We start from the raw sequence: 27,153 nt of genomic DNA, 5'->3' as shown, positions 1-27,153 counted from the left end.
TCAAGGATATTGGCCTGGAATTTTCTTTTTTTGTGGTGTCTTTGTCTGGTTTTGGTATCAGGGTAATGTTGGCCTTGTAAAATGTGTTTGGTAGCGTTCCTTTCTCTTCAACTTTTTGGAAGAGTTTGAGAAGGATTGGTATTTAATCTTCTTTGAATGTTAGGAAGAACTCACCAGGGAAGCCGCCTGGTCCTGGACTTTTGTTTGTTCAAAGATTTGTGATTTACTATTCAATATCCTTACTAGTAATCTGTTTACTCATGTTTTCTGTTTCTTCATTATTCCATCTTGGAAGACTGTACATTCGTAAGAATTTATCTATTTCTCCTAGGTTGTCCAATTTGTTGGCATATAATTGTAGTATTCTCTTATGATCTTCTGTGTTTCTGTGGTATCAGATGTGGTATCTCCTCTTTCATTTCTGACTTTACTTTTGAGCCCTCCCTCTTTTTCTTGGTTAGTCTAGCTAAAGGTTTGCATATTTTGTTTATCTTTTCAAAGAACCAGCTTTCTTCTTAATTGTGTTTTTGGCTTCTATTTTATTTATTTCTATTCTGATCTTTATTATTTCCTTACTTTCACTAACTTTGGGCTCCATTTGTTTGCGATTTTTCTTGTTTTTTGAGGTAGACATGTGAAATACAATTGATTTTTGTATGTAGATCAGTGTTGTGAAACCAACATAGTTCTAGTAGCTTTTCTGTAGACTCCATAGTATTAACCTAAACTACATGGCATCGGTTTCACTGGCAGTCAGCAAGAACACAGATATTGCAGGCTGGGAAAATGGCAATTCTTTTTATGCCACCACAAAACATCTGATAAAATTGTCAACCTAATTCCTTGAAAGGCAGACCACATGCTCTTTGATTCTGTAGCTGTAGGGAAACGATCAGAGAGATGGTTCTCTGACCAATGACAGAATATTAGCTGTTGCCTGTCTTCTTTAGGAAAGTCCTTTGAGAAAGATGAACTCAGGTAAAAGCTAGCCATTTTGTTAACAGAGATGGAAGAAAATAAAGCTCTGCTAAGATTGAAGTTCTCTGTCTGTTGTCTACAATACAAATTGATTGAGAGTGGTTATTTAGAGCCTCCTAGTTTTGATAAAGCCAAAAGCTATTATACTCCCAATAGCAGAAGATAGAACTGTGACCCAAAGCCCTTCTCAAGGGCTATTAACAAAGTGTTATCTGCCAGATGACATGCAGTGAAGATCATATTAAGGGGACTGCCTTCTCAACCAAAACTGCTGTTTTTGCTGGCTGCAAGGGCACTGCCATTGGGCTAATAGATACAAGATAGGTGCGACAAACATAGAGCTTAGTAAATAAAAATGAAGAGTAGTTAGGCAGAAGAAATATGACTAGTTGAGGTCTTTAGCTGTGATTATTTATAGAAGGAATTGTAAAAGGAACAGACACGCCAGAAATCTATTCAGTAGCTTTTAAAATTGAATTGACAGAGAAGCTACAAGCCTAGCTTGCAAATGCCTGTGTCTATTTGACTCTGAAGTAGCCCCCAGTCCCTCAAAACTGCACCAGAAAGAAACTGGGCACAAAATGACATGCAACCTCCTAGGAGGGCATATTCTTCCATATACCCTTCAGATGGAATCAAAGAGGATCATGGTTAAGAGCCTCCCAGTGGGTGAAGCCTGTACCTTCAGATGCAACAAACAAGGGAGTTCTTTCTAGAGAGCAGAACTGGGGTCTCACCGAGAATTTACTCCATCACCTAGGCATTCTTTGAACGTTCCCTTTTGCGACATTTGGTTAGACTGCGAACCATGACTACTCTTCTTCCCCCGTTCTTTTTCCAAATTGGTTTTCAAATTCCTACTTCACCATTGTACACCAGGTGTGTGGGGAAGGGCATGGGAGAAGGGAATAGGTACCTCAGGTTTTAGTTTCTAGGTCACTGGATCATGCAGAGTTACATGCAGACTTATACAAGGCTGCACGTCATCTTCAGATCATGCACTTTGAACTGCTTGGAACTCTGGCTTTTTTCCTTTTGGAGGAGGGTGTGTTCTATGTGTCAGAAGAAGGGTCCATGTGGGTGGCCAGAACAGTGGACTGTGACAGAGTTGTCCAGCAGAGTATATTCTCACCTTGTTCCTTTGTTACTAGGACTGCCAAGTATTAGCAGGCCCCGTGGTTGCCCTGCTAGAGAACTTCATCTCTCACCTTCCCAACAGCTAGGTGGGGTCATTTCTCTAATCAGGTCACTGGAATGAGTAGAAATAACGTAAGCTCCCTCTGGGACACACCCTTAGGGAAGTACTGAGATGTGTACCTCTTCCCTTTCTGCCTTTTTGCTGGGCTAAGATACAGAGGTGATGCGATGGCAGGTTCTGGGACGGAGGTCATGGTATGAGTACAGCAGTGTTGCCTTACCAGTCCTGGACTACCTATCGCTGGACCAATACATGAGAGAAGGAAACAAAACTGTCTTGTTTCAGATACAGTAACCTTGGGTCTCTCTTAAAGCAACTTAATCTGTATCCCAACTGAAATCTAGGCTTAATTTTGGAATAGGGTATGAAGTATTCTTGTCTCCAAGGGGCAAGTAGAGCCTTGAACAAATGGAAAAGAAACTTTTGCTAATCTAAGTCAGGGTTTTGGACCAATTAAACCAAATACGTAACCACTGAAGAGTTAATGTGAGCCAATCCAGTATGAGATATTATGGAAGAAAAGACATGGTCCTGCTCAGCACTGAACTACCTATTTCTAGATTGTTAGATAAGAGAGAATTGAATGTTTATTTTTTTAAACTGCTGTATTTTGGGTCTTTGTTATACCAAAGACGATGCTTAGACTGCAGCCTGAAGAACATACATTGTTAGAATTTGTTGGAAAACTAGAGCATAATCACAAAAATGACAAATCAAAACGGTGTAGGCCCCATGGGGACAAAAAAAAAGGGCTCTCTCAGTGTGGAGAAGCTCAAAAGGGATTAGAAGAGTCTGAAGACAAGGACGTTCTAGTGGTGAAAATGGTATCATTGAGGGCAGAAATATTTAATTCTCTCTTCAACAGACAAACAAAACTCAATGTAACTTTTCTTGTAACTATTCTGGTAAATGAATAAAACGATTCCGTTTTATGAAAACAAGCTTTGAAATTAATTCAGGTATTTTTGCTTTAAAAATATTTATTTAAAAAAAATAAAAGTAACAGCCATTGGAACACTTGAGAACACTAACAATGTAGAACATTTAAAAAAAGAAGTTCAGAGAGAGTGAAAATCAGTAGAGGGTTACCCTACAAACTACAAACATCCTTTTAAATTTTTCTAGTCTTCAGTGGGTGTGCAAGTGGAGGGACCGCATTTTGCTGTGTATAATGCGCACCCATGTTTATGGCCCAAACTTTCAGGGGAAAAAAAATCTTTCGTTTTAATTTTTTAATTCAAATTTTTATTTGTTTACATTTAGGTACTGTTTTTTTTTGTTTGTTTTATAAAGGAATTTTAGCATTTATTTTTTAACATATTATAGTACAAGAAATTTTATATAACAAATAATTACATAATTACAAAAATTTGGGCAAAAACCTGCACATTATATATGGCAAAGTATGGTATATGAATTTTTATACATACTACATAGCACATATATACTACATACTACATAGTACACATACTTTAGCTACATCCCCCATACTTTTAAGTGCTTTTTCACTTAACATTATATACGAGTACGTATTTGTTAACATGAAAAATTCAGTTTAGTTGCCAAGTATTTCTAACATGTTTCTTTTCATACAATCAATCACAAAACATAGAAGCAGATCAGTATCAAAAGGCAGTAATTAAACAACAAAAACAACTCCATATAGTACTTCCTTTAACAGAAGAATGATCTTATTTTTCCAAATGCTTAGCAGTGATTAGGCCTTTACAAGCCTAGAAGGGACAGTAGACTTTTTGGGAAAGGCCTGTAGAGCCTACTTTGTATGATCTCATGGTAAAAACAAATAAATCCATATAAAAACTGAGGCAAATTGCCCAGAGGAAATGTAAATTACAAAATAAACACTTTAAGTTTAATGCTACATCTGTGGTCATATTCTACAATATAGTAGAACTAATTCCCCTGTCCTTACATTACAGTCCAGACCACACTAAAACGAAGAGGTAACTAAACCTACTAAACCTAAGAGGAGACTGGGTCAAAGGCCTCTCTTTTTCTGTAGGCGTAATCGGAAGGGCCTTTCCTCATCTGAGACTATGTATCTATATTGGCAGAACATTTGTGTAAAATCAAATTTTCACAAATGGAACTCCTAAGTCACCCATCTGGCTCCACCCACCTTATTTTTTGGGTTAAAAATTTGTCACAGTAACAAATGTTATCTCCCATGATTTGAGAAAAAATGATCCAACAGCACCTTTACATTCACCTAAACTGCTCGTGGTAGTTAGTGCCCTGCTCCTCTATTTTCCCCCTCATAAAAATGGGTTTATCAATATATTATTTATACGTATGCATGTGTGTGTACATGTATGGCATTACATTGAATTATATTCCCCATTCTGGGATTTTTGAAAATTGCGCTTAGTTTTCATTTTGGATCTAGTGCTAACCTTTTTGACAACTTATCATTAGGATGGAAAAAGACAGCTTCCTACTTGTTTGTAAGGTAGGTCATCTTGTATCTTATTGGGAATACAGAACAACTGCGAAGGAGGTCGTGAAATGGGAACGAACTTAAAAATCAAAGACTAGGCATTTTGTTTTTTGTTTTGGCCCCTGATGCTTCACGTACTTTGTACCGCCATCAAAACACTTGTTCTCAGTTTCAACTTTGTGCTGGAGCCGAGCCAGAAAAACTCGCTCAAGTCTCCAGAACCACGGACTCCCTTGGGGAGAGAACACGCCCCCAGTTACCACCCGTGGGGAGGGAGCCTTAGGTAAGTTCGATTCCGGGGCGGCAGCGGCTCAGTGCGCACCGGACCCGACGCCGGGCGCCAGCTGTCGATTGATCGCCGGTCCCGCAGCGGCAGCTCGGCCCGCCCATGTCCTCAGCCCCCAGGACGGCTCGCCAGCTCTTCCATAGCCTTTTTCCCGTCGCGAGAATGGGCGACTCCACTTCTAAGATCATCAGTCCCCAGGAGGCCTTGCCCGGCCGGAAGGAAGCGATCGTCGTAGCGGGTAAGGCTGCGGGCGAGCGAAGAGGACACGGTAGTCGGTACTGCGCACGCGCGTTAGCGCCGGGCTGCCGCGCGTCCTCCGCTTGCCGGTTAGAAAGCGGTGGCTCGGCCTCCACAGGGTTAGGTTGGAGTCTGCGCAGGCGCGGAGAGTCGCCGGCAGGGGAGGAGGTGGAGGGGTTCCTCCTCTTCCTTTGTTTAGCTTCTCCCTAAAAAATACAAGCGCTTTGACGGAATCTAGTATGCTGGTATAACTCATCTAGAGTGCACGTACCCTGGCGGCTGCAAACTTTGGGCAGGAAAAGCGCTGACCTGATTTCCATCCTTGCTCACTCGCATTCCTGGGTTCTCTGCCTCCTTTCCTTTCAGTTTTGCACCGGCTGCTGGCGATGCCGGCTGCTGGCAGCTATGGTGCCGTGTTGTGTTGTCACTGGAAGCAATGTAATGATGCAGAACGATGAAAACTGCAGTTTTGAAATAGCAGCTCAGTCCAGTGTTCTGGTTTCAGGACTTATCCTCAGGCTTCCATTATCTTCCAGGACCGCCCAGTTTCCCCCAGTTGGCAGGAGCTGCCCGGGCCCTGTGTTCCAGGGTCCGTGTTCCCTGCCCATTTAAATCAGTCGTGCGGCGGTGTCTATTTTAGAGCTGGGCTTCCCAAACTTAAACGTGATTTTCCAATCTCATACCAATAGTTCTGGAACATACAATAAAAGTGAAATGCTAGAAAAGTGATCACGTGCTTGGGTGCCCAGTAATGTTAAACTCCTGTAAAAAGAAGTTCAAAAGTTTAATTCTCCAGTCCTGTTATAGACCCTTAGTGCTTTGCAGAGAGCTCAGGTCCACCAACCCCAGGACCGTATTTTAAGTAGGATTACCTTGGTGCAGTGTTTCTCAAAGTGTGGCCCCATTAATTTCTTTTAAACAAGCCCTCCAGAGGTGATTTTAGTGCACTCCATAGTTTGTAAACCACAACCTTAGAGCAATTGGAGGATTAAGTGATGATTAATCTTTTACATATGGCTCAATTTCAAGATAGATCCTGCATTTGAAATTTCCTAGGAATTCTTATTTTTTTCTTCTGAAAGAATTGTTGAGTATATATAGGAGGTCATAATGAGGGAATGCATATCGTGTACAATACTCAGGATGAGATTGGAAAAGGCAGAGTTTGTTTGGATTTGAGGCAGTTGGGAAACTATGTAACCCGTTTTTCATTCACCTACATTAGCAGTGCGACTTTCTGTGTCTACCATCACTTCACCTCCAACTCATCACCAGCCCTAAAAGTTTATTTTATTTTTAACTCAAATTCACAGAATGAGTTTTGGGGAAAAAAAAAAAATCCAGGTTATCCTTAACTCTCTATATTTAACCCAATTATCTAAACTTCACTTGCTTACCTTAAAAATAAATTCTCTTACAAACCAGGATTCAGAAATGGATATTAAAGTGGTTTACGGATATTAAAATGCTTTCTCAATGTTGAACTTACCCAGCTTGTACCGAACATCCTCTTTACACACTAGGATCTTTGATACGCCCTCCTAGACGAAAAAAAAAACAAAAACCCAAAAACTAAACAGATTGATTTTTCTAGAAGAAATAAAGTTGTCAGAGAGTTGCCTCCTCCCAAAGCATGATATCCAGTTTTACAGGGGATTTCTACTAAACATTTAAACAGCACGTAATTCCAACACTATTTAAAATGAAAGAATTGTTAAATTGTTTTTAAGAAGTATGTATGACATTGAAACCAAAATTGATAAAGATTGCACACACAAAAAAATCTTATGTATGAATATTATTGCAAAACTGCAAAATAACTATGAATAAAGAGAATCCAGCACTGGGATTTAGTCGCAGAATGCAAGGAAGGGTCAATATTATGAAATCTATTAATATAATTCATCATTTTATTGATCTAAGGAAAAATGATATAACTCTCTAGATGCTGAAAAGTTGCTTGACCAAATTGCACAACCATTCTTGATAATAGCACTCAGAGGTGGCTACTTCCGTAACCTGATAAAATATACCTGTTTCAGCCCAAAGGCCAACATGGTGCTTAATGAAGAAACATTAGAGATTTCCACTAAAGTCCCAATCAAGAAAGATTGTGGAGATGGTCCACTCTTGCTCAGCCTAGTAGCAGGCGTGCACTATTATTAAATACTTCTGTTGTTAAGCGTTATCTCTAAGCTTTAATCTTACCATTTTTGTGTTCTTAAGAAAATTTCCATTCTTCCATTCCATTAAGAAATTCTTAAATACATTATAAACTGTGGCCTAGTGGGTTTCTACTTTGCATGAAGTAGAAGGTAAAATTCAAACCTTCAAACTTTTTTAACGTGTAATTTTTCCAAGGCTGCCTAAAGTGGATCAAAGCATGACCAGGCCTAGTTTGGATGACTGGTTATTATTTAACATGTTTTGTAGGTGTTAGCTAATGCAGCCAGACAGGAGAAAGCAATTAGAGATGTACAGATTGGAAAAGAGAAGGTAAAACTAACACCATTTACAGGTGGTAAGATTATATACCATGTTTCCCCAAAAATAAGACCTAGCCGGACAATCAGCTCTAATGCGTCTTTTGGAGCAAAAACTAATATAAGACCCAGTATTATGTTATATTATATTATCTTATATTATATTATACCTGGTATTATGTTATATTATACCCGGCATTATATTATATTATTATATTATACCCAGTCTTATAGGGTATATACTTACTAGACAGAAGCCAATAGCTTTAGTCTATATAAACAACTTGTTAGAAAATATAATGGAAGAAAACACCCCATTTCTAATAGCAACCAAAAAAGTTAAAATTTGGGAATAAAACTTGGCAAGAAATATGCAAGACCTATGTGAAGACAACTTTAAAACACTGCTGAAAGACGCAAAAGAAAACTTGAACAAGTGGCAAGACATATCAGGTTCTTGGATAGATGACTGAAGAGGAAACATGTATCACTTCTCTCTAAGTTAATTTATAAAGGTAATGCGGTTCCCATTCAAAATACTAATGATATTTTTGTTTTGTTCTAGAACTGGACACACTAATTAAAACATTTTATATAGAAAAATAAACAGGAATAGTTATGGTAACTGTAAAAGAAGAGCAAAGAGGGACAGCTAGCACACAGTATAAAATAAAGGTTATGATTTATTAAACAGTGTGGTACTTATTGGTCCATGAATACATAGGTCATGGAGTAGAATAGAAAGATAAGAAATTCTTAAATACATGTGGGAATGTATTATATGATAAAGGTGATATCTCAAATCAGTGGGAAGAAGGTAGAATATTCAGTATGGTTATGGGACAGCTGGGTAGCCACATGGGAAAAAAAATCAGGTTTGTACTTTCCATCCTAAACCAAGATAAGTCCAAAGAGATCTATGATGATAGTAGCTCACGCTTGTTAAGTGCTTACTGTATGCTAAGCACTGTAGTAATTACCTTATATTTACTAATACATTTAATTCTCACAATGACCTGATGAAATAGTTACTATTATTACTCCCCATGTGTAAATGTGGAAACTGAGGCCCATAGAGGTTAGGTGACTTATTCAAGGTCTTAGAGCTAATAAGTGGTGGATCTGAATGTTTGGCTCTAGAGTTTGTGATGTTAACTATTATATTGTTTTTCCATTTAGTTAAATGTAATAAACGAAACAATTTCATTATGAGAAAGGGAGAATTCCTTTATAATCTTACTGTGAGGAATGCTTTTTTAATCGTGACTTGAAAATCAGAAGACTTAAAAGATTGATTCGTTAGGTCACATCAAAATAAAAATCTTCTGCAGGCAAAATTACTACAAGCAATTTCAAAAGACAAACTGGGGTATATATTTGTAACTCAAGGGTGAAGGACTAATCTCCGTAATATATAAGAAACTCCTAGAAATGAATAAGAAAACACCAATATCCATTAGAAAAATAGGCAAAGGTTACGAGCAGACAGTTTCCAGAAAAGGAAGTACAATTGGCTCTTAAACATATAAAAAGATGCTCAGCTTCACTCATAATGAGGAGAATGCAAATACCATTTTTCATTTCTCAGACTGGCAAAAATCCAGAGCTTTGATGATACACTCTGTTTGCCTTAAGGAAAAAGGCACTCTCGTACATTGCTGGCAAGAGTATAAATTGGCTCAACTCTTAGGGAAGGGAATTTGGCAATATCTATCAAAAATTTAATTGCATATACCTTTTGACCCAGGAATGCAATTTCTGGGAATTTATCCTACAGAACTCTTGCACGTGTGCCAAGTGATGACTGTACCAGGTTATTCACTGCAGCTTTGTTTGCAATAGCCAAAGATTGGAAACAACCCAAATGCCCATCAATAGGGGCTAGTTAAATAAATTATGGTTCGTCCTCACAATGGAATATGCAGCTGTAGAAAGAACATGGAAAATCTGTATGAGTGGGTATGGAGAGATTGCCAAGATATAGTGTTAAGTGAAAAAAGGAAGGTCAGAATAGTGTTCTATAGCAGGCTAACTTTTGTGTGAACAGGGAGGAAAATAATATGTATGCACAAAGAAACTTTGAAAGGGTGGCTGAGAAACTACTAGCTGGCGAGAGAGCTATGCAGTGAGCTGAGGGTGGGTAGGAGACTTTTTACTTCTTGGTTTTTCTAAAATAACTTTTGATTCTTGTAATGTGACTGCTTTATTGAATTAAATAGCTCCACTTTGAAGATGATCTCTCTCTGTTGTTTTTAGTCTAATTGACCACCTTTCGATCATCTTTTGTCATCCCTCTTTCAAGTTTTTTTTTTTTTTTTTAAATTTTGCTTTCTTTTTCTTGTCAAGTAGCTCTTTTTCTCCTCCCTAACTTGCTTTTTGTAATCAAAATCTACATTTTGGCATGATTTAAAAATCTAAATTTAGAGGGTGGAATTGGAATAAGTTAACCCAAGTCATTTTACATTTCATAAATATTCATTTTTATTGAAGCAGCAATTGCGGTGGCATCACTTACACAAAGAAAAGATCTTTGGGGACAAATTCCTTCCACTATTATGTAGAAGACATTATGTGTGCTTCTTTTATTTTCAGTGATGTACATAGACTTTTAAAAGAAAATGATAGAAAACAGTTTTCCTTTTAGAAAAATTTTCCCCAATGTGTGATTAATTTCTAAATTGCAGAGCCCAGAAGTATAATTTCTCCTCTTCGCATCCTGTCTAAAACTATTTCACCCTGTTTCAGACCCTCAGTGTTTCCCTGAAGTCCCTGGAAGAAGGGTACGCCATACGTCCCACGGTCTGATCCTTCCTTCAGCCTGTCTTCCCATTGTGGCCCCTACAGAACCCCACTTTCTGGCTAATGTGGGTTTCAGTGTTTTGCTTCTGGAGTTGCTCAGGTGATTCTGAATTCCACACTCCTAGCTTTCCATTTAACCATTCATGAAATGTCTGTTAGATGCCTGCTTAGGTAAAATACTGTGCTTTCCATATATCCTTATCATAGTCCTTCCTCAAAACTTGCCCAATTTGAATTCTGTTTCTCCCTTTTCTCTCTGACCTAAGTGATCCTTCTTTTCCCCCTGGACAAATAATTATGTACTATTCTATGAATCCTTCTATTGGATCTTGCATTGTTACTTAGATCCTTTGTTGTTATCCAAGTTATTACATCTACGTCTTATTTCCCTATGTGAGGGTTAGCTCCCCAGAAAGATGGCTGTCCAGAGGAGGAGCCATGTTTCACTCCTGGAAAGGAGGGGCCAGGCTGTGTTTGATGCTTCTTTTATCCTCTAGTCTATTGCATTTCACCAAGGGCACTTCAGCATCAGTCACTCAGTATGGATATCAGGCAGCGTGTGGTTAATGCCTAAAAACAAAGACCAAAACCAGTGGTCTTTTTGTGTGACCATCGTGGGACCAATGGGACACAGAGAGTAGGTGACCTTTTGACCGTGGGGTACATACTCTTGTTTACCCACTAGTAGTGATGGATTTGTGCTGATTTCACTTTTCTCTCGATTACTCTTGTGGCCAGTGGTAAACTTTCCTACTGGCCAGCATGAATGGTGGGGAGCCCCTTATCTTTAAATCTCTGAGTGGGGACTTACTAGGAATCTGCAGCAGAGGTGGGGAAAGAGGTGTTATACTCAGCACGATCCATGTGGGGATCTTGACCTGTTACCCTCAGTTCTGGGGTCACAGTGTGCCCCGCCTCAGGTTGGGGAGACAGGAGAGTGCAGACAGCTGAGGTGAGGAATGGGAGGTTGGTTGGGTGAGGAGACCTCAGCCTGTGTAATGAGCCCCAAGAGAGCCAGTAGCCTCGAGGCCCTCAGCAAGGTTCCTTCCCTTGCTCCAATAAGGAGGTCATGTTGGGCTTAGAAATGGAGAGTCCTGTTTACAGGAGAAGAAAAATGAGAGCAAGAGAAACAGATATAATATGCTTTAGCTGGTTCAGGACTCACACTCAATTTCTTGGTCAGCAGGCAAGAAAGAACATTAGAGGAAGGTTGAGAGAATGGAATGATGCTTGTATGGAAGATAAAGCTTCTTCCACAGCAGTGGCTTTCAAAGTGCTAGAGCAGAAGCACCATCACCTAGGAACTTGTCAGAAATGCATATTCTCAGGCCCTAACCCAAACCTACTGGATTAGAAACCACAGTGGTTCTCAAACTTTCATAGGCATCAGAATCATTTGGAGGGCTCATTGAAACCCAGGCCTATTCTCAGAATTTCTGATTCTGATTCTGAATGGTCTACATTTGGACCCAATAATTTGCAATTTAACAAATTCTCATGCCATACTGATGCTGCTATTCCAAACCATCATTCTACAGCAAAGGAAGCTACTGATTTCTAACTCTATAAAACTACTTCAAATCACTTCCTGGCAACAGGAAGTAGAAATTCAGCTAAGCACTTAAGACGCCCTAGATATTCCCAATGGAGGAAGCAAAAACAGAAAGCCCCTAGGAAGCCCCTTTGCTGAGCTTGGTCCAGCCCCATTATAGGTCCCAGCGGCTTGCCAGCCATCACAATGCTGCCTTGGCAGGGGTCAGCCCCCTTTCCATGCCATAGCAGCTGGCTGGCCCGGCCATCCTGTGCCAGCCAAAATAATGGAATTCTGGCGATGTACGAAAGACTGAATTCTGTGGTTTCGAGATGGCTTTGAGGTGTCAGTGTATGATGAATGGAAGCCGTGGGTCATCTATCCCCTATTCTTTCATCTTTCTTCCATCCTTAGTTCCCAGTTTGTCAGAGAGGATCATAATAGCTAATGTTTTGTGAAAATGGAGCATTAGACTGCTAACTACTTGAGGGTAGGAATTGTTTTATTCTCTGTGCCTGGAACACAATAGGCTGACAATAAACATTTGTTGAATGACTCCGGTATATTGTGTGGTGAGCTCTTTGAGAGGTGGGCCCCTCTGAGCAGTCTCATACATAATAGACATACACGTATTATGTATTATGGCACATAATAGATAGTCAGTAAATGTTCGAGTAATAGAGAGAACAGTGGATAGAAGAAGACAGGAAAGGTAGGGGTTTGGGGCGTTAGGATTACCATTGTTTGCTGATTTCCATGTTTTTTTTTTTTTTTAATTATACCAGAAAGCATTATTAGCTGGACAGAATTTCTGCAGCCAAATGGAAATTATGTAATAAGGACTGGGCCGTATTTGAAGAATGGAGTGTCAGTCCAGCCTGTTACGTAAGGCGTTCTCTTTACCCGCTACTTCCTCTCTTTCCTGTAGTTCAGAGCATCAGCCCAGGCTTGGCTGCAAGAGCTCAGTTTCTGCCATGCTGCCCAGAGCTTCAGTTACATCAGATTTCTAGTGGGCCGTGGGTTTGTCTCAGATAGCTGTTCAGTTATTTTAACTTGTATCTATCTCCTTACCAAATTTTAAGCCAAGAGATGGTAAGAGGCTGGGAGTGTCTGAACATGAGTGTCAAAGATTTCATTTCTGGGAGAGCCAAAGCTTCCCTTTGAGTAAATGGAATTGGCATTTCCTGGCGTCACCCCGTTCTTTGTCTTCATTTTACTGCTTTACTCTTTCTACCCTTCTTCTCATTGATGGTTAGCTTCTTCCCTTCCGTTCTTGTCTGTGGTTGGCTCCTGAAATCCATATCTCATCTTGCAAAAGTTCCACTTTTCTATTTCCAAATACTTGTAGCATGTGTATGTCCTGCCAATACCCCAAACTCGGTTCTAAAACGCAACTTGCCAGTTTTTCTTCAAAACATTGGATACGTATTTTAATTTCCCTGTTTCTGCCAGTTGCACTGCTGTGCCACCAGGTCCCCCAAGTCTGAGCTGCATTCATCTTTGATCCTTACCTCTGCATTTAGTATATGCCTTCTCCAGTAGTCTTGATTGATCAGGTAATTCCTGATAGACTGATTTAAGATTTCACTTCTGGGAGAGCCAAAACTGTAACTAAGTTAAGTCTTGCTTTGGTGACATGGGGATTAGCATAAGCGACTCCATTTTGGGCCTGGTGTGTGTGTGTGTGTGTGTGTGTGTGTGTGTGTGTGTGTGTGTGTGTGTGTGTATGTGTGTATACCAATGCAAAATGCTTGATTTTTTTTCTTGACCAGAGATTGCCATATCCTGAGTCAATTGGGACCTCTTCTGTAACCTGGGTCTCTTATGAAAGGTTGAATACAGTTATTGCCCTTCAGAAAGACATGGTTCCTTACATTTCTGTAGCACTTCTGTGTCATTTCTTTAGAGCATATCTACAGTGTTTCTCAGCATGGTATATTTTTGATCCACTAGCTTGTTGAATAAATGTATTAAATTTGCATTATAATATAGCCAAGACTGGTAATAGTTGAAACTAGAAGAAATACAGAGCTACAATATTGTTTCGATGAATATATTATCATTACATTTTTAAAAAATGAAGAATAAAATTTCGAGACATTGAATGTCTTCCCAGAGCACGTATATAAAATGAATTCTTTTGAAAATGTTACCATGGTAAGATAATCAATCACATTAGTGTTGAATTTTCCTCTGTAACTTTTTCATATTTCACCTTTGATTTTTTTTTTTTTAATTTGTGGTTTACCATGAGGTAATTTATAGTTTGCTTAGGTAAAATACAATGTGATAAACTAAAAAGCATTGTTCACAGGAGGCCCAAAATGATTTCTTTGGCCAACTGAAAAAGATTTGATACTTTTATAGAACAGATTTTACCCAAAAGTCATGAAAATGAAATATGAGGGAATTCATAGCTTTCCAGCTGGAAAAAATGAAACAAAGTAAAAATTCCTGAGTGTACTGTAGTTAGCAGATGAAAAGAAAACCACACTCGAGTTTGCAGAATGGAGTAGCCAGCTGTCAAACAGAGCCCCTGAGAAAACCGTGCATTGCTGAAAACCTCCATTTCCTTATCTCTTCTTCAGAACCAATTCGGGAAGAGCTACGTCACCTAGCAGTAAGCCCTCTGCAGCAACTCCTGCTGCTGGTCTCTGAAGTTCCTAGCTAACCACTTAACATTCCTCGCACACCGAGCTGTGTGCACTGGCATGAAAACATACCGCACAGAGCTCCCGCTCCCCGCACCGAGGACTGCAGAGGACCTGATAACAGCTGAGCTCACACAGGGTCTCTCCCTGACAACCTGAGGCTGGTTGCTGGGGAACCAACCACATCCCTCCAAGAGCAGAAATTGCACCCACCTGCCTCTGAATGTAAAAGAGGTTTGAGGAGCCCCTTGTAGATAACTTTTATTTTAAGAAATGAAAAAAAAAAAATTATTTTCTTCTTCAGGGTTATGCTCCTACTATGGAGCTCTGTGGATTGATTTCTGTAAGTGAAATCAAAGGGAATAATGATTTTTCTGGTGAAAATTAGGAGTGGGATGAATATGATTATATAAGTGTGCTGCAGTAATTTTGGGGAAACACACACCTGATTTCACGAATAGACTACATAAATTTAAATATGAATCTCCAGGGGCAAGATATGAACCAAGGCATTTCAATTAATATAATGATAGAACTTAAGCCTTAACTATTTTCGTTCATTGAAAATCCTCAATTATTCCCTTTTTTTCCGCCCCCCCAGAATAAGATTCATTAAAGAGCTGAAGCGTATGCTTCATTTTATGTATACATTTGCTTTGGAATTTGTAGGATGGTTGACAAACAAAATTGACATAATTTAAAAAATAAGCATTCTCTATTGTTTACACCGTGTGGTTGTATTAAACCAATTAGAAAGGAACCTAATTGGAACCAAAGTGGTCTTTGCTCTCAGTTTTTAGTGTCTGTACTGAGTGAGTCTGGTGATAGGCTCTTCTCACTGCCCAGAGTGAGCTGGTCCTACCTAGTCTATGCCGAGATGGCTTCTCCTTGCTTTAGGGCCTTTATCACCTAAATCTTAGATTTTTATTCATATTTTTGCTCAAAATTTGATCTGTAAGTTTTTAGTCGTTTTAATCTTCTCCCAATTTCCAAAGTAACCAATGTCCAAAACCAAGAGAGCATTTAGTACCTTTCTCCATATTCATAAAATCACATGCAAACACACATGTTATTTATAATTGGTGTTTTATAAAAGTAGATTAGCTTATAGTCTCTGCATCTCATTTTTCTCAATAGTATATCATGGAAATATCTCCAAGTAAGCTGGTGTATCTTAAAATATTGTTTTAAAAAACATTAGTAGACTTGATTTTTGGAGCAGTTTTAGGTTTACAGAAAAATTGAGTGGAAAGTGTTAGCGCTCTTGTATACGTCCCCCCACCATCTTTCCCCTATTATTAATATTTTGCATTTGTTTGGTACATTTATTACAGTCACTGAGCCAATATTGATACATTAACTAAATTCTTATTATTAACTAAAGTCCATACTTTATGTTGGGGTTCATTCTTTGTGTTATATAGTCTGTGGGTTTTGACAAATGTGTACTGACGTATGAGGATATCCTCCATTACAGTATCATACAGAATAGTTTCACTGCCCTAAACATCCTCTGGCTACCACTGACCTTTTGCTCCCCCTGGCAACCGTGGATCTTTATCCTGTTTCCACATTTTGTCTTTTAAAAAATGCCATGTAGTTTGAATCATACAGTAAAGTAGCCCATTCAGATTGGCTTCTCTCACTTAGCAATATGCATTCGGGGTTCCTCCGTATCTTGATAACTCATTTCTTTTTCAGTGTTAAATAATATTCCATTGTCTGGATGTCCCAGTTTATTTATCCATCACCTATTACAGGACATCTCTGGTTGCTTCCAAGTTTTTCAATTGTGAATAAAGCTTTTATAAACATTCTTGTACAGGTTTTTGTGTGGACGTAAGTTTTCAACTCCTTTGGGTAAATACAAAGGAGCATGATTGCTGGATCATATGGTATGACTATGTGTCCCAAAGTGGTTGTTCTATTTCCCATTCTCACCAGCAGTAAAGGAGAGTTCCTGTTGCTTCACAGCATCGTCAGCATTTGGTGTTGTCAGTGTTTTGGATTTTAGCCATTCTAATAGGTATGCAGTGGTATCTCATTATTGGTGTTTTCTTTTAATTTTTAGTAAATTTATTATTAGAGGGTGACATTGGTTAGTAAAATTATATAGGTTTCAAGTGTACAGTTCTATAATACATCATCTATATTGCATTGTGTACTCACCACCCAGAGTCAGTTCTCCTTCTGTCACCATATACTTAATCCCCTTTACCCTTTTCTACCACCCCTTTCCCCACTTACCCTCTGTGTCTATGAGTTTTTGTTTGTTTGTCTTGTTCATTTCTTGCTTTTAGTTTTATATCCCACATGAATGAAATCATATGGTTCTCGATTTTTTCTGTCTGATTTATTTTGCTTAGCATGATAATCTCAAGATCCATCCATATTGTCGCACATGGCAATACTTCATCTTTTCTTATGGCTGAGTAATATTCCATTGTACATATATCACATCTTCTTTATCCAGTCATCTATCGAAGGACATTTTGGTTGTTTCATGTCTTGACCACTGTGAATAATAATGCTGCTATGAAGATAGGGGTACATATATCTTTAGGGATAAATGTTTTCAAAATTTTTGGGTAGATACCCAGAAGAGAAATTGTGGGGTTGTATGGTAATTATATTCTTACTTTTTGTGTCACCTTCATACTGTTTTGCGTAGTGGCTGTACCAATTTACATTCCCACCAGCAGTGTATGAGGGTACCTTTTTCTCTACAACCTCTCCACCACTTGCTATTGTCCTGTTGATAACAGCCATTCTAACAGGTGTGAGGTGGTATCTCATTGTGGTTTTGATTTGCATTTTCCTAATAGCTAGTAAAGTTGAATGTTTTTTCATACATCTGTTGGCTGTTTGTACGGCTTCATGGGAGAAGTGTCTGTTCAAGTCCTCTGCCCATTTTATAATTGGATTTTATTGTTGTATGAGTTCCTTATATTTTGTATATTAGCCCCTTATTGGAGGCTTTGTTTGCAAATATCTCCTCCCATTTGGTTGGTTGCCTCTTTGTTCGGTTCATGTTTCTTTTGCTGTGCAGGAGCTTTTTAGTTTGATATAGTCCCATTAATTTATTTTTGCTTTTACTTCCCTTGCCTTTGAGGTCACATTCATAAAATCCTCTCTGAACCCCTGGTTCATTAGTTTAGTACCTACCTATGCTTTCTTCTGTGCAACTTATTGTTTCAGGTCTTATATTTAGGCCTTTGATCCATTTGAGTTAATTTTGATATATGGTGACAGATAGCAGTCTAGTTTCATCATTGTTTTAATTTGCATTTTCCTAATGAAATATGATGATGGACATCTTTTTATTTGTTTATTTATCTGCTGTAGATCTTTTTGTAATTTATTGGGGTGACAATTGTTAGTAAAATTACATAGATTTCAGGTGTACAATTCTGTATTACATCATCTATAAATCCCATTGTATGTTCACCACCCAGAGTCAGTTCTCCTTCCATCACCATATATTTGATCCCCCTTACCCTCATCTACCACCCCCCACCCCCCTTACCTTCTGGTAACCACTAAACTATTGTCTGTGGTAGATCTTCTTTAATGAAGTGTCTGTTCGTATCTTTTGTCCATTTTTAATTGGATTGTTTTTTACATTGCTGAGTTCTAACAGTTCCTTGTATATTTTGGATAGCAGCACTTTATCAGATTTTGCAAATATTTTCTGCCAAACTGTGGCCTATTCTTATACTCTTGACAATGTCTCTTGCCGAGCAGACATTTTTAATTTTCCTGAAGCCCAACTTACCATTTTTTCCTTTCATGAATTGCACTTTTGGTATAGTATCTAAAAAGCCTTGCTAAACCTATGATCACCTACTTTTTCTCCTATTTTACTTTCTAGAAGTTTTATAGGATTGTATTTTAAATTTTGAGTTAACTTTTGTGAAAGATTTAAGGTCTGGATCTGGATTCATTATTTATTTATTTACTTACTTATTTACTTATTTATTTATTTATTTATGGATGTGGTTGTCCAGTTGTTTCAGCACCATTTATTAAAAAGACTATCTTTGCTCCATTGCATTGCCCTAGCTCCTTTGTCAGGGATCGGTTGACTATATTTGTTTATGTCTATTTCTGGATTTTCTATTCTGTTCCTTTGATCCAGTTGTCTATTTTTTTCACCAATAGCACACTATCTTTGTTATGGTAGCTTTATAGTAAGTCTTGAAGTTGGGTAGTGTCAGTCCTCTGACTTTGTTCTTCAATGTTGTGTTGGCGTTTCTGGTTCTTTTTCCTCTCCTTATAAACTTTAGGAATCAATTTGTCAATATCCACAATATAACTTTCTGGGATTTTTATTGGGATTGCATTGAATCTGTAGATCAAGTTGGAAAGACCTGACATCTTGACAGAATTGATTCTTCCTATTCATGTGCATGGAATAACTCTCCATTTATTTAGATATTCTTTGATTTCTTTCATCAGAATTTTGTGTTTTCTTCATATAAATCGTTTACATATTTTGTTAGATTTATACAGCAGTATTTCATTTCTTTTGGTGCTAATGTAAATGGTATTATGTTTTTTGTTTTAAATTTCAGTTGCTCATTTTGGCGTATAAGAAAGCAGTTAACTTTTGTATATTAACCTTGTATCTTGTAATCTTGCTATAATTGCTTACTAATTCCAGAAAGGTTTTTTTTTTTTTTTGTCCTTTCTTTGTGATTTTCTTCATTGACATCATGCAATATGTGAACAAAGACAGTTTTATTTCTTTCCAATCCATACCTTTTATTTCTTTTTCTTATCTTACTGCTTTAGCTAGTACATCTAGTATGATGTTGAATAGGAGTGGTGAGAGGGGCCATCCTTGTCTCGTTCCTCATCTTAGTGAGAAAGCATATGATAATCACTGATTATCATTTTAGCTGTAGTTTTTTTTTTTTGGTACGTGTTCTTTATTAGGTTGAGGAAGTTTCCTTTTAATCCAAGTTTGCTGAAAGTTAATATATTGTTTTTAATGGCCCCGTAATATTCCAAGGTGTGTATGTACCACAGTTTATTAAAGCAAAACAAAACAAAGCCCACCTCTTGATCAGTTATTAAGTGTTCAGCTTCAGTAATAATATAGCTAATGTTTATTAATCATGGTATGTGGTACATGTATGGCAAGCACTTAAAAATACCTTCCTTGTAAATCTAGTCAAAGGAAATAAAATTGGTGCTAGGTTATGCAATGCTTTGAAGCCAGCCTAAGTAAAGAGTTTGGATCAAAATGAAAAATGGAAAGAATGCAGGTTCTGTGATGATGCGTACTTTGGGGAGAAACCAGAGGTTCAGGTAGGCAGGTGCTTACCCCCGATCCATGAAGTATAAACATCTTACAAGTCTTTGATGCTTGCCAGTGCTTTTGAATTGGTTTCTAGATATAACTTGGCAGCCAGGTTATAGTATTGTTTATTCTGAGAACTTAAAGGTCAATTTGCATCTAGAGTTACATTTGATGAACTGGACTACAAAATTTTAGCAACTTTACTGTAAACCAGGGGTTGGCAAAATATGTCCTGTGGACCAAATTTGGCCTGCAGCCTGTTTTTTTTTTTTTTTTTTAAATTAGTTTCTTATTTTGAGATAATTGTAGATTCACATGCAGTTGTAAAAATAATACAGAGAGATTCTGTGTACCATTTACCCAGCTTCCTCATTGGTAACATCTTGCAAATCTATTGCATACAGCTAGGATATTGATAATGATACAAACCAATACACAGAACAGATCTATCACCACAAGGAACCCGTGTTTCCCTTTTACAGCCACACCCACCTCCTGCCTCACCTTCTGCCCATCTGTCACACCTGGCAACCACTAATCTGTTCTCCATTTCTATAATTTTGTCATATCAAGAATGTTACATAAAAGGAATCATAAGCATGTAACCTTAATAGGGCCTTTTTGCAGAGTAAAAGGTTTCAATTTTGACGAGTTCCAATTTATGAAGTTTTCCTTTTATGGATTATGCATTTTGTGTTCAGTCTAAGAACTCTGCCTAGCCTTGATCTTGAAGGTTTTCTCCCTTTTTTTTCCCTAAAAGTTTTATAAGTTTACATTTTACATTTAAATCCATGATCCATTTTGAGTTAATTTTTGTTCAAGGTTTGAGGTTTAGTTTGAATTTCTTTTTTTTTTTTTTTTGGCCTATAGATACCCAATTGCTAAAGTACCATTTGTTGAAATGCTTCCTCCATTGAATTGCTTCTGCATCTTTGTCAAAAGTCAGTTGGGCATATTTATGTGGGTCCATTTCTGGGTTCTTATTTTCTTCCATTGATCTATGTATCCATCTCTCTGCCAATGCCACACTGTCTTGGTTACTGTAGCTATACAGTAGGTCTTAATGTTGGGTAGTTATGCCTCTCACTTTCTTCTCTTTTTCAAGATTGTTTTAGCTATTTTAAGGACTGTGCCTTTCCATATACATTTAAAAATAAACTTGTCTATAATGCTTTATGATTTCACTTAATAAGGTACTTAGAGTCGTCAAAATCAAGGAAGTAGAATGGTGGTTACCAGGGGCTGGGGTGGGGAGGAGAGAATGGGAAGTTATTGTTTACTGGGCATAGAGTTTCAGTTTTACAAGATGAAAGAGGTGGTGATGGTTGCAGAACAGTGTGAATAAATGTATTTAATATCATTGAACTGCATTCCTAAAAATGGTTAAGATGGGAAATTTTATGTTATGTGTATTTTACCACAATAAAAAGGAATACACACACACACACACACACACACACACACACACACACACAGAATAAACTTGTCTGTGTTTACAGAAAAACCTTGTAAGATTTTGATAGGAATTGTATTAAAATTATAGATCCATTTGGGGAGAATTGTTGTCTTTACTATGTTGAATCTTCCAATCTATAAGCATTAATTTAGGTTATCTTTGATTTCCTTTATCAGTGTTTTGTAGTTTTCAGTGTATAGAACTTGTACATGTTTGTTAAGTTCATACCTATGTTTTTCATTCTTTTTGGAGTGATTGTAAATGGTATTGTCTTTAATTTCAATTTCCATATATTGATTGTTGGTATATAGAAACATGATTGATTTTTTTGTGTTCATCTTGTATCCTCTAACATTGTTGAACTCACTTACTAGTTCTAGGAGTGTGTGCATGTGTATGTGTGTGTATTACTTGGAATTTTCTACCTAGACAACCACGTCATTTAGAAATAGAAATTTAATCTGTATGCCTTTCATTTCTTTTTCTTGCCTATTGCAGTGGGAAGAACTCCCAGTTCTGTGTTACCTTGTTCCAAATCTTAGGGGAAGCCTTCAGTCTTTCACTGTTAAGTGTGATATTAACTGTAGGTTTTTTGCAGATTTTTTTTATTGAGTTGAGGTAATTCCCCTCTCTTCCTAATTTGCTGAGAGTTTTATCATGCATGGGTCTTCCGCCACCTGTTTTTGTAAATAAAGTTTTATTGGGACGCAGGCATGCTTATTGGTTCATACACTGTCTATGTCTGTTTTCATACTACAACACCGGAACTGAGCAGTTGTGACAGGGACCATGTGACCCGCAAAGCCTAAAATATTTATTACCCGGCCTTTTATAGAAAAGGTTTTCTGACTGCTGCTATAGTTCCATGAAGTATTTCTTTTGGTCAGAGTTCCTCCTATATCTTGATACCTCGAGATTACTGCAAACTCTTAATCACTCCACATGTATATCTACCGTCGACCAAGACCTAGACCTTGCGTCCTTGGCTGGTGCCAGCTTCAAAAGAAAGCAGACTGTGGGTGTGTGTAGCTCTAGCTGACTTCCAAAGGCCCTGCCCACACTGACATGTCTGTATTTCTATCAGCGGTAGTATTTTGGGTCGTTCTTAGCCTCGTCACTTCTGTTAGCTCCTTACCTTGATCGTCAACCTGAACAAAGTACTAGCGTTGCACTTACTTCATGGCCTGAGCCTTCTTTCCTGCCCTGATTCCTCGAGTCTTACCGTAGTCTGCATTGCTGCGTTTCAGAATGTTCGCATGATGGAGATACATGACCGCATTGATCTGTAAAGGGTCCAGTGGAGCGTTGCCTGCTAAACTTGATGACTATCCTGTAATTACTTACTTATTATATTTTGTTCGTCGAAGGGAGTTTTAAAGTCTTTGACAGGTTTGTTGGTTTGGCTGAAAATGATAAATGATTGTCTACAATGGATAAAGGATGGTGTGAGTCCTTAACTTAGGAAATAAGCATATAATCCTTTGAACCCTGAAAGGTAAACCATTGTGGTTTACCTTTGATTGTGTGCTTATTGATTACAAATAGGTAGAAATATTATATCCTACATCTCTACACACACATTTTGTGCTAGCTTGCTTGACCTGCTCTCTCTAGAACATGCTTTTACTGATAAAACCTTTTTTTTCTCTTTGCCAAGCTTCCTTTTACCCAATTAACCCCGCCTCACTAAGTGATTTCTTCTCTTACTCGCCAACCCATTTTAACCCTCCTCTCTTATAAACCTCTGGCATTTCTTTTCTTTACTACTCATTTGACATGCAGTCATATTGTTTAAAGACATTTGTATTGTTGTCTTATTGTTTCACTTTATAATAGTGATTTAACTTGAATATACGTATACGTTTTCTTTATAACTGTATTTTAAGTTTAGTGAGGGCTTATTTAATTACTTATTTGTATTCCCCGGTGCCTATGCATGTTTATGTTATACAATAATTATTAGTTAAATGAATGAAAGAATGATTGAGCTTATACTCTGTGTAATGTTATGTTTGGAAGTTGTCTGCTCAATAAAATCCTTTTAGTATGGTGCAGGTCAATAGATATTAATATTAATGAATCTTGATAAATGGATGTTCTGTTTTTAACTTACCTTCCAGCACAAACTATCCATCTTTAGAAATTTGATTATGACTGCTTGTCTGAACCCAATGGCCGACTCTCCAAATTGTTATTAGAGGAGATCTGGGCTCTTTGCTGCTACATTACGATTTGTGTTTAATATTTATGGGAGAGAAGTCTTTCTACAAATATGTAAAAATATTGGTGAGTGAAGGAAATGGCTCCCAGTGTGACAGAAGAGAATATCTTTAAAAAAGATCTGCATTTAGCTGCAGTTTCCCCAAGGTTGTGTTTACATAAAAAAGACATTGTTTTATGTTCTAGAATCAAGAGATGATTTTATGATTTAACAAGTTCCACCCAGAAGTTTTGATTTAACAAGTTCCACCAAGAGATCACATAGCAGTATTAGTCCCTGGATTTATTGAGTTTGCTGCATTCCTTTAGTATCATTCATATTTCTCTCCCGAGGGTACCACTTTCCTCTCTTGACTTAATAACAAGATATGGAAACTCATTTATGCTGCGGTGTATGATGCTAGGAAATGAATGCCTGTCTATTATCTCTCTCTATAGGACTTTTCATGACAACAGGTAGATGTTTGCTGCCTCAATATAAATAGGCAGCATTCAGAAATGTATTCTCCAATGAGGGACAAGTTGGTTTGGTGGAAAGCACAGACATTTCATGTCTGGATGGTGACTCTGAACTTCACTTCATATGCTTACCAGCTGTGTGACCTTGAACAAATAAAATGGAAACAGTGGCACCTGCCTCAAATGGATGTTTCTGGGAACAGATGAGATAATGGAGAAAGAGCCTAGCATGACACCTGGCTCTGGCAGATGTGCAGAATGTTTCTTTTGCAGTATCATATGTCCAATGGGGACGTTTAAGGGACAGCTTACCGCTGTGTGTTGCCTAAATTTTTTCACTTTCATATTTGTTTCTTTGAAGCTTTTAGGATATAAGCCCAACCAATTTCTGTCCAGAACAGTAGCATAGAAAATCAATGAACAAAATAGGTTTTCGATTTAGAACTGATTTACAAAGCCAATGTGGGAAAAATTACTGTTTCCCAATAAGTATATCATAACTTTTTATTTTTGGAGGGGGCGAGGTGAGTGCCATGAAGATGTCTCTGCAGTTTTGAAACTTCTTGTTTTGTTCCTCCCCTTCCCTTCCTCTTTCTCCCTCTCTCCTTCTATCCTTCTCCCCTCCCTCCCTTCCTTCTTTCCTTCCTTCTATTCCTTCTCTTCTCAGCCAACTTGAAATATAATGTACTAAACCACGTTGGAAACCAGAATGGAAGCTGAGATATGAGATAATGTGTATAGGCAGTTTGTGTAGGAATATGCTTATATACAAACCTGGTCCCTGTGTCATAGAGATGGGGGTGGGTGCTATGCTTACCGGGGATTGTCCGCCTGGTACTCTTGTCTGGGATTTGCTTCAGTCCCCTTCACGTGACTCCTGCAAGAACTAGACTTTCAACTGGGACTGCCCTGGCTACTGCGGATTACCTGGGGTGGGATATGACCCTTCTGGGCTGAGTCTCCCTCTCAGGGCTTGGTGCCTCTGCTCTAGAGACAGGAGCTGTAAACTGTACAGTTCTGGAGCTGACAGGACCCATTGTTGCTCTGGAGTTGCTTCTTCTCTGGAGAGGGTCTGTTTTCACTAGGAGAGGAGGAAGTTCCATGCTCATGGAGGCGGAGATGGCGGATAGTTATGGCTGCATTCAATGTTCTCACTGTTTGCTTCTGATAACTAAGTGCTTTCTTACCTTTCCTACAGCTTCTGTTTCATTGTTCCATGTTTCCTTGGAATCTGTGACACAAAAACCAAGTTCTTCATCTCTATTTATCCTCCCCTCCCCTCCCTCCCTCCCTCCCTCCCTCCCTCCCTCCCTCCCTCCCTCCCTCCCTCCCTCCCTCTCTTCTCCTCTCCTCTTTTTGTCTATCTCTGTCCCAGTTCAAGTTGAATTTTTGTCACTTGTAATCAAAGGTGCCTTCCTTACCCTTAACTCTGGATTTGACTTTAATGGAAAACAAATGAGAAATTGCAATTTCGAGCCAGTGGTCTCTATCTAGTTAGCTTTTCACAAGAGTCACATTTAGAAGGCTATGATAGATAAACAGGGCTTCTGCCACTGGTAGGGATTCCTGCTCACTTGCATCACTTGGAAGCCCACCCTGCAATAGTGCCCTGGAGGCTGTAGATTTGCTTCTTCGTGGCCTTACCCATAGACTTTGAGGGGTTTCCTCCAGGCATGTGACATGTACACATTTCAGTTGCAAGAAGCAGGTGAATGGTAGAACTTGGCTTAACAATATGATGCTGTACTTAGGTTTTCTTTCTAGAAAAATGAAGCCCTCTATTAAAGTAGCATTGTTAACTACAGCTAGCATTTACAGATATGCAAATTCCCAGTATACACTAACAGCTTTGTTGTTAAGCCCAACTATTGTCAAGTGTTGTACAGTAAAAGCTTGGCTTTTTTTTTTTTTTTTAACTTTCACTAATCTTCCATATTTGGCATTTCAGAAGTTAATAATCACAGGGGCTATACAGCAACTCCCATGAGCCACTTAAAGCATTTCTCCTGTGGCCAGTGTTGTTCTGCTCGCCAAACCAAGTGAGAAGCCACTGTAGCTCCGTGGAATGACCACTGCAGGGTGGCCTCGTGAGTTCTGGGCTTTGGCTGTGCTGCTAATTCATTGTGCAACTTTGTGCAATATAATTACCTTCTCTGGCTGCCCATCCACTTATAAAAAGTGCTTGAAAGCAAAGTTCTTGGAGGTTCTTTTTCCATTCGTGCAATGATTTTATATTGCGTAACACTTCCCTTATTCCCTTCAGAAGTAATCTCCTTTCTCAGTAGTTTATTAACTCTAGCTCTAAGCCTGCATCTTTCTTGCATGGTTGCACTTGCTGTGTTTTTTTTTTTTTCCCACCTTTTTTTCTTGTGGGTTTGTTTTTTCCCCTTGAGGAAAAGGCAAAGAAAGAGAAAAAAAATGGAGGCATGCAACATGGTTGCAAATACAGTTTATGACTTCTCCTGATAGTGTCTTGCACAGTCTGGAGGAAGTTACTTTGGCAACTGTGAATCCGTTTCTCTGCCTCTGAAGTAACTTTATCCTTCCTCATTATTATTTCATTTTGTCGGGATGGCTTCTTACAGATTTTTTTAAAAAATTGATTTTCTTCTTGAAATTTCTTAGAGACCAACCCCCCCCCATATCTGAATATTTGAAAGTACAATTGGAGCAAACCCAGTTTAGAGGTAGAGCCGCGCCCGTTGTGACCTCAGTGTCCACAGGACTGCACAGGGCCATGCTGTTTGCAGAGTGTTGGTTCCGTATTAGCCTGCAGCTCTACCTCCTGACAGTGAGATGTATCTACAGCTTTCCCTTCCAAAGACTGTTCTCCCGTAAGCACTGGGTGTCGGGTTCACCACAGGGGCCACGGAGCAAGCCATAGTCCTACAAACTGTCAGTCTAGAAGGAGAAACAGCGACGGAATGCAGAGTCAGGTTGAGGTTGGGTGCTGGGGTAATGCTTGAGCAAGATGTCACAATGCAGACCAAGGCAGTAGTGGGGCTGGGGTGGGGTAGGGGCAGACACCAGGTGAGCACAGCAGGTGTGGCAGACCCAGCCATGGCTGCACATGGGATCCCATCTGAGGGCAA

The 27,153-nt window shown here is 38.6% G+C and overlaps 1 protein-coding gene across 1 annotated transcript in view; it reads left to right on the top strand.

Moving 5' to 3' along the window:
• The first annotated feature begins 4,858 nt into the window (after positions 1-4,858).
• The window catches only part of MSRA (methionine sulfoxide reductase A), a 333,781-nt gene continuing 311,486 nt past the window's right edge, over positions 4,859-27,153 (top strand). Inside the window, exon 1 of the mRNA XM_074338344.1 lies at positions 4,859-5,158. Coding sequence (XP_074194445.1) covers positions 5,023-5,158 — 136 coding nt within the window. The 5' untranslated portion in view covers positions 4,859-5,022. The remainder of the gene's footprint in view (positions 5,159-27,153) is intronic.

This window comes from Rhinolophus sinicus, linkage group LG07 (genome assembly GCF_036562045.2).
Source record: "Rhinolophus sinicus isolate RSC01 linkage group LG07, ASM3656204v1, whole genome shotgun sequence".
NCBI lineage: Eukaryota > Metazoa > Chordata > Mammalia > Chiroptera > Rhinolophidae > Rhinolophus > Rhinolophus sinicus.
Note: the sequence above shows the minus strand (reverse complement) of the source record. Positions and strands in the feature narration are given on the sequence as shown.